The sequence below is a fragment of the Lupinus angustifolius genome, chromosome LG15, assembly GCF_001865875.1.
Source record: "Lupinus angustifolius cultivar Tanjil chromosome LG15, LupAngTanjil_v1.0, whole genome shotgun sequence".
Classification (NCBI taxonomy): Eukaryota; Viridiplantae; Streptophyta; class Magnoliopsida; order Fabales; family Fabaceae; genus Lupinus; species Lupinus angustifolius.
Genome location: NC_032023.1, coordinates 7,608,186 through 7,616,884, shown reverse-complemented (window position 1 = coordinate 7,616,884; position 8,699 = coordinate 7,608,186). Strand labels below are relative to the sequence as shown.

General features: G+C 38.6%; 1 protein-coding gene across 4 annotated transcripts; it reads right to left on the bottom strand.

Annotated features, from left to right (window-relative positions):
• On the bottom strand, positions 1,750-4,025 carry LOC109327865. Of its 4 annotated transcripts, none has more exons than XR_002105356.1 (3): positions 3,767-4,025; positions 3,608-3,681; positions 1,750-2,295 (listed from the first exon to the last, which is right to left on the bottom strand). XR_002105356.1 is itself a non-coding variant. In XM_019561039.1 (2 exons), exons 1-2 carry the CDS (start codon positions 3,986-3,988, stop codon positions 2,200-2,202), a joined length of 477 nt encoding a protein of 158 aa, XP_019416584.1. In that variant the 5' UTR covers positions 3,989-4,025; the 3' UTR covers positions 1,750-2,199. The 4 variants fall into 4 exon arrangements, 2 of the variants coding, with proteins under 2 accessions (XP_019416584.1, XP_019416585.1); XR_002105357.1 differs by having other exon boundaries at positions 1,750-2,247; XM_019561039.1 differs by having other exon boundaries at positions 3,608-4,025.

The window sequence follows — 8,699 nt, the reverse complement described above, 5'->3', positions numbered from 1 at the left end:
TATGTATTTATGGGTTACAAGGGGCTGCCCAACCACAAATGGGGTCAACATTACATTTTTAAGCGCCATTGTAGGTCTTCCAACTTGTAAGCGCCATTGTAGGTCTTACAAGCGCCATTGTAGGTCTTCCAACTTGCACAAAAGTAAGTACATGGGCTGCCTTGTGACTAAGGCATGTTTTACTTCACCTTTTGTGACAAAATAACTCTTTTTAGGATCCTTTCAATCATTCTTTATGGCTTGTCTAGAGTCTATGGTTTCATTCGTGGCCTCTTTCTTTTCTTGGTCTATCTTTTCTTTCAGCCTACGCTGATCATCACTCACTTGTTTTGGAGACAAGGGTGATAAGACCATTTTATAATTATGATGTATAAACATGTACTTATTATAACGTCCATCATGGTTGGCATTCTCATCGTACTGCGATGGTCTTCCCAAAAGCATATGGTTGGCCTCCATATTGACCACATCACAAAGGACTATGTCCTCATATTTTCCGATAGAAAAAGACACTTTAGCCTATTTATTAATGACCATCTCCCTAACATCACTAAGCCATTGCAGTCTATATGGTGTTGGGTGTGCCTTGGTGTTAAGCTTTAACTTAGACACCAATCTTGTACTAACCATGTTAGCACAACCCCCTCCATCAATGATGAGGGTACAAACATGACCTTGCATAAGGTAGCGAGAGTGAAATATGTTCTCTCTTTGATTCTCCTCATGATCTCGGTTTTGACTCCCAAGGAACCTTCTAACCATAAGTATATCACCATCGGGCATATACAGATCACCCTCACTATCATGTTCCTCATCATTAGATATTTTAGATTGAGACTCAATATCTCAATTTAGGACCATCATAGTTCTCCTCATGGGGCATGGAGAAGCAATATGGCCACGACCCAAGCATTTGAAGCACTTGATCTCATGACTTCTTTGATTGGGATCCATAGGTTGTTTGCCTTAGGGCTTGGCTGCCCCCATGACCTCTTTAGTGCTAGGGCCACTCTCTTTTGTTGCATTGCCCTCCTTCTTAGATTTATCATTCCAAGTATTAAATGAATACTTGGGTGCTGAATTAGAAGAGTACTTAGACTTCCTCCTCTTTAATTGTTGTTCCACCTTGATGGCCTTTTGAAAAAGGTCATCTAACTCAACATAAGGCTGCAGATCCACAACATCCTGTATCTTAGGGTTCAACCCATGTAGGAACCGAGCCATTGTAGCTTCTCGGTCCTCATGGAAGTTGGACCTAAGTATGACCATCTCCATCTCCTTGAAGTTCTCATCAACTGATTTGCCTCCTTGAGTTAGCCTTTGCAATTTATTATGCACATCCCTTTGGTAATAACTAGGGACAAATTTCCTCCTCATCACCCTCTTCATCTCTCCCCAAGTGTTTACTACATCTTCACTATATCTCCTTCTCTCCTTTTGGATCTGGTCCCACCGTGAACACCCAATTTTGTCATATCTTTACTTTTATCTTGTGCAAGAATCAATAAAAAATAAAACATGGTTTCATGATTTGAGTGAGCATTCATGTAATTGAGTTGGATATGATTCGTATGCGGGTAAGGCCCAAAAATCAACTACGTCCTCTAAATTTGAATTAATTTAGAGCGCCCAACTCACTTCATGTAGACCTGATTTTGGCATTTTAGCATTAATCCAAGTTAACATAACGTATATGATATATAAGGTAACATACTCATGTTATTGACAGTGATGATTACACAATGCCTATGATATGGGAGTAGTATTGAAGGAAAATATCATGTTTACAATATCACGAGATTGGAAGCTGAAATGAATTATTTGATTACAATTATGGTGGTGGAAGCTGGTCAAACTGAAAAGGCCCCTGCATCATTGGGAAGTTGTGCAAACTGAATTATTTACAATATCATGAATTATTTGATTACAATTATGATTAAAATATCTCTACTCATGTTGATACCAAGGAAGTTGTTCAAACTGAAAAGGCCCCTGCAGCATTGGATCCATAAAGTTGTGTCAGGTGTTCTTGGCTTTGTTCCTCAGACTGGACGGTTCATCTATGATAATCAAACAGAGCAACTTCTAGAAATGTGGGAGAAATCCTTAAAGTTGGTGGTGCTAGCTACTCATCGGTTTTTAAAGCACCAATTTTATTGGCTGACTTGAAGGATTTTAGGATAGTCAAAGAGACTTATGCTAAAAACTTCCCTTCACCTGCCCTTGCTCGTGCAACTTATCAAGTTGCTGCATTGCCAAAAGATGCCACAGATTTAGGAAAATGAAAATGAAAACCTGCCCGAAACATCAATGCTATAATTTCATCACAAGTGACAGTTATTCACAAGCAGTAAAAACGTTATAATTAGGAATGTTAAGGGGAATGCAACCAGCGAGAAACATCAGCAACAACGGGAAGCTAAAAAGATGCTAAATCCATGATAATCATGCACATATTCTAGGACAGTTACTGAATAAATGGCAATCAAGGATAAGTTATACATTTAGAAACCAGCCATGACATGGATTTCAGCAGGCACAAAATTAAAGTCAGCCATGACTCAGCATGATTTCTAATAAAGTGGTATGAAACAGATGCATGGCAGTGTTATTGTGATGTCAGTTACAATTTTGCCAGCAGTTATTTGGGCAGCCTAAGAGGTGCTCTGGATCAGCTCCAAGACCCTTATAAAAGGCAGTCAAAACATACATTGCAGGGAGGAGAAGAAAAGTTCATACATATGAACATAACAGTCAGAGAGGAGAACACATACATATCACACATACATTGTGAAATCAGCATACCACAACCATACACACCATATAACAACTAGAGAGCAATCCCTGCATATACACATAACAACTCAGAGAACACGTAACACATTGAAGCAGGCAGAAATCATATAGCACGTGCATCACATGAATTCAGGAATAGATACACACGGAGACATCACTCAGCAGAATCAGAGAGATATCTAAAAGGAAGCACAAGTTCAGAGATAATACGGTAAAACCATACAGCCAAACCAAATTGCTACCTAAGGTTAGTATTAAAATCCATATTCAGACTTCGTAATTTTCATGGTTGGTGTGTTAATGTCATTATTTTTCTACTGTTCCTGCCCTTAAAAAAATCAGCATACAACATATATTTTATGGTATAATGTCTCCTCTTGGTTGTAATAGCCTTATGTGACACTATCGGCACACCCAAATATTAAAGTGACCTACCCATGTGTCCTTACGGAACCCCTTATCTAACCATTTGTCCTTGCCTCCTGGGTTACGTTTATCTGACATGTTACAACTAATTATCAATGGTTCGAAACTAGAATAATAATCAAACAAGACTGTACATCGCTGTAATGAAAGGTAATGCATATAGGTTTGTGTAATTAAATCAGAACGCGGTTAAACAAAAAATGAGGTAAATCGTAAAGCGATAATAATGGAAGCAATGCATTACAGTGACCTTAAACCAAAATAATACAATTCATTTCCAGATTAACATCAACCCGTATGCGTTTTTTGATATGCATATCATCAAACAAAAATAGCATGCAATAAAAGAAAGGTAAATATCAATATGAGGGATTTGGTCCCTTACCGATTTCCCGCGGATCTGGAAAACCACCGCGAGCCACCACACAATACCGTCTTCATTCTCCCTTAATTCACCTACTGAAAAAACCAAACAGCAACCAAAACCAATCAAATAAGAACGAAAAGTGAAGAAGAAGGAGAAAGCGAGAAGACAACATCGTACCTTATCATCGTTGCTAGACCCCGAAAATAAGAAGGGAAACCATCTCCGGTGACCCTGTCCAACCTTCATAAAGGATGCATGGAGAGAGTGGAGACTAGGGATTCGAATCCCTTCTGGATTTAAGAAAAGGAGAAACCGCGACCCCCCTCCTAACATCATTGAAAGGAAAGGAAAGGGAGAATATAAGCCAGGGGAGAAGAAGATTGGTGAAGAAAAGGGCATTAGGGAATCCCTTTTGGGATTTTGGGTTCTTAAAAGCCCGTATGCCACACCTCGGTTGTTTTGTTTTTTTACGTATGTTTGTTTTGATTTCTTATTTGTGTTTTATTATACTAATTTGCTTGAGTAATTTTTTTGTTATGCTTAATTCTATATATAATTAAACTCAAACAATCTTAATCCAATATATGTCCAAATCCAAATAATTCTTATCACTTAGTTCCCTATATAATTAGTAAAGTTATTTCACCAAATTTTATGGATTCTTTATAGTAAGATTATGGTTCGAGTTGTCTCTAACTTCTCAAAAAATGAGAAGAAGGTCTACGACCAACACCATCTCTAAACTATTAACTATATATATATATATAATTAATAAACTATTTTATCGCTAAAGTTCTATTTGTATAAATAATTAGAAACTATTTTACCAAATAAATTTTATGGGATTTTTATAGTAAGGTCATGGTTCGAGTCGTCTCTAACTCCCCTGAAAATGGAGAGAAGGTCTACGACCAACACCGTTTCTAAACTATTAGTCTCATTAAATCAAAACGAATATATATTTTATACAATTTCAAATTAGTCAATTCAATAAATCAATACTTTCAAACATATCGGTATATTTCTAAATCACTAATAACTAACCAAACTGATCAAACAATTTTCGAACTAGAACTACGTAATTTTGATTTCCCTATTGCACCCGGGGATACGTAGAAGCAAGATAACCTCTTGTCATACTTAAAAATAAAAATGAATAAATATTTTGTTGTATACAAATTTAAATTTAAATAATTCAAGGGTATTTAAATCATACAATTGGCAAGGGTACCGTTTAATTACGGGCGGGCGAGGTGCTAATACCTTCCTCGATCCGTAATTGACTCCCGAACCTGGATATCACAATCCAAAAGCCCAATGTGATTGGGCTTTAAAGATTTTTCTACATTTTCAACCGTAAAATGTAGTGACGACTCTAAGAGGTCGCATAGCCGCAAATCGGGGCGCGACACCCACCATACCATAGCGTGCTCCTTAAACTCTAGGGCAACCACCTTCACCTTTTTCTCCTCACTATAATGGTGACATTCAAACACTTGCTCCATTTTTAATTCCTACTCATGATAGGCCTCAAGGTTATTTAGTCCTAAGAATGTAGGGACTTCTATTTTGATCCCCTTTAACTTATTCTTCGTCTTCCTTTCACCACGACCACCTCCCTCACGGGCTCCCTCATAATCCTCCTCCTCATATCTCCTTCTCCTATAGCCTCCCTTATACTCATTCTCCTCATGTCTCCCTCTCCTCTCACCACGACCCTAATCCTCCTCACACCTCCCTATCTTATTTCTCATCCTCCTCCTATGGTCTACATCACTACTAGAATCACCATCTAGCATCCTATCAACATGTATTCTCATTTGATCCATTTGTCTCTGTAAAGCCTGAAATTGGGTGTGCATCATAGCATGTAACACGACTGTCCTGAGTGGTAATGGTGAACCACTATCTTCTGGACTAGCCATACTATACTCTCCTCACTTTTCTCTCAAGTGTTTAAGTGTTTCACTCTCTCAATTTTATCTCAAGTGTTTAAGTGTTTCACTCCCTCAATTTTATCTCAAATTCTCTCCTTTGATTCTTGAGTGAGTCAAGTTAATCAAGTTAAGTACAAAAAACGTGTGACAAGTTCACAAGATAACCAATTTGATTTGGCTTGTGGCTCGGCTGGGATGTGTGTGGATTTTTGTGTTTGGATCAGTTTGGGGTAGATTTGTAGGTTAGGGTTAGGTTTTGGTCTCGGCTTGTTGTAATTTTGGTTTAGGGATTGGTTTTGTATTCGGTTTGTGTGGGTTTTGGGAGTAAGGTTTTAGTTTGGATGATTTGTGTTTCGATTTGATTTGGTTTTGTAGGGTAGGTCATGGTTTTGTGATGTATGTAGGGTAGGAGTGTTTAGGTCACGATTTTGTAGGTTTGTGGAATGATTTGGTTGATGTATTCTGTGGTTAATTTTGGTTTTGTGGGGTAAGGTGTTTCGGCCACAGAAAAGAATTGAGTAGAAGAAGAATAATTTAGTAGAAAGAAAGAATTTTAGTAGAAGAGAAGAACTTTTGAATTGAATTTGCACTTACTTGTGGTTTTGTCCCAAATTCAATGCATTAGGTCTTATTTTGATAAAGATATTCTTTTTGTGACTTTCACGCAAGAACCTGGCTCTGATGTCCACTTGATGACAACCTCTTTGTGGATTGTCTTAGTTTAAGGATCATTTCTTGTGAAAGTCCTCTTCTGGTTTGATTTGATGATATTATAGTTGCCTTGACTTTGTATGTTCACTTTAGCCTTCGGGTTGGCTTTGTAAAGTTTTGATTTGATGATTAGAATTTGAATGGGATGGAAAGGAATGAATGATCTGGAATTGATGATGGATTGATGAACAATGGTGAAGTTGATTATGAATGGAATGAATTGATGTATTGCGGTTTTGAAGTTGAATTTGGTTAAGTATTTGTGTAAGTGTTTAAGAATATGGTTGGGGGATTTGAGATGGTATGGCGCCACAAACAATGGGATTGTTTGATAAGCCTTGTGAAGTTCGCCACAAGAGAAATGAACTCTTGATAAGAACGGGTACCTTGGCTCAACCAAGAAGCTAGGAGAAAACTCACTAACAATGGAAGATTCAAAATAAAATTCCATGTATTTTATTCAATGGTGTGCATGGTTCATAAATAGAGAAAATAACTTGTGTTGGATCACCCTAAATAGAAAAATTGAAAAGATAATAACCTAATATAATCTAATTTCTAATCTAATCTTCCGTGGTGTATTCGGTTGGCTTTATTCTCTCCTTGGTTGGCCAAATTCCTTAGGTTGTTAGATCTTTGAATTGATGAGCTTGAATGTTGGAAGATGAGATTCATGTCTTGCTAAATGATATTTCTTGTTGGCCGTGTGGATCAAGTCCCCTACATTGTAATCGTATGACTTTGAGTTCTTCTCTTCACCCCCTACTTTCTAGTTGTGTAGATTCTTAGGTAGATTAAATTTCGTGATGTGTTCCTTGTTCTATCTCCTTGCTCTTTTATGCTATCTCCAATGCTTAGTCGTGCAACCCTAACAGAAACATAACCTTAATTAAAATAAATGCATCTAAATGAAATCAATTTAAAGACATGATAAAAATTCCTAAGCTAGTGTGGGTTAAGACATCATCCCACTTATTTAGGATCCTAATTACTAATGTAAGAACTTAAAGAGATCAAGGTGGTTCCTCCGTTAAACCGCAGACTTCCTTGAGCTCTTCACTTAGGCTTATGAAATTTAAAGCCTTCTCATCTTGCTTGGTCCCATTTGCACTTGTCTCTATGATGGAAAATATAAGTTGTCGAAGTGTTTCTTGAGCCTTTTTGGTCTTTTCTCGAGTCATAGGTCCTCCCAAGCCATGTAAATGGTCTTCAATGATATTAGGTCCCAATGGGTTTACATCAGGATGTCCATGCCCCACCTGCAGAATGGACAAGGTGCTAGTCTAGTAGTTAGCTCCTCATGTGGGGCTTTATGGAAGTCGAGGAATAGCTTACACTGAGTACACTTCTTGGTTTATTCTGATGCATCCTTTTCCATTGTTGGCTAGAAATATCCCGACCTTAAGACCTTTTTTTGCCAGGGAAGCTGCACCGAGGTGGTCTCCACAACTACCCTCATGAACTACCTTCAGGATATATTGTGCCCTATCGGGGCCAAGGCATTTGAGGAGAGGAGCGAATAAGCCTCAACATATAATGACCCTTAGGTAAGGGTGTACCAGGAGCAACACCAGAGCAATATTTGTTTCTCTTTTTGGTCGGCGGGGAGGTCACCATTTAGGAGATACTTCATGATTGGGTTGGTCTTGTCATCCGAGATTTCCACTTGCTTGATGGCCATGATACTAGTCTTAAGGATCGTACCTTAAATGACCAACGGATTGCTACTGGGGCTCTTTATGATGGCTAATTTAGATAGGGTATGTGCCTAAACATTCTGTTCTCTCGGAACATGCTGGATGGTGGCTTCCTCAAACATAATCATCAAATCTTTCACCTTTGATAGGTACTTACCTAATAATGTGTCTTTGATTTGGTAAGCACCGATTATCTATGAAACCTCCAACTAGGAATCACTATAGATGACGATCTTCTCAATGCCAACTTCTCTGGCCAATTGCAGACCGACTATACAAGCTTCATATTCGGCCTGTTTGTTTGAGGTTGAGAAGGTGAACGTTAGTGAGTGCTTGATGGTCACCCCACGGTCATTGTCCAATAGTACCGTGACCCCTCTCCCCTTAGGGTTTGAAGATCCATCCATATAGATTGTCCAAGTCTGCCCTGATTGTTCAGTTGTATGGTTCGGCAACAATGTTTGAGAAGACTTGCCTTTTGATAGTTTTTCGGGGTTCATACCGAATATCAAACTGTGAAAGCTCAATGGACCATGTTATCATCCTGCCGACCAACTCTGGTTTGTGCAAGATTTGCCTGATGGGTTGGTTGGTTCTGACCATTGTGGGATGGGACTGAATATACCGCCGTAGTCACCTGGTGGCCACCATGAGGGCGTTTGCTACTTTCTCCAACCACTGATATTTGAGCTCTACACCATGAGTGTCTTGCTTGTAAAACATCTCACTATGTATTGGCTTAGTGAGTAAAGCGGGGTAACCAAG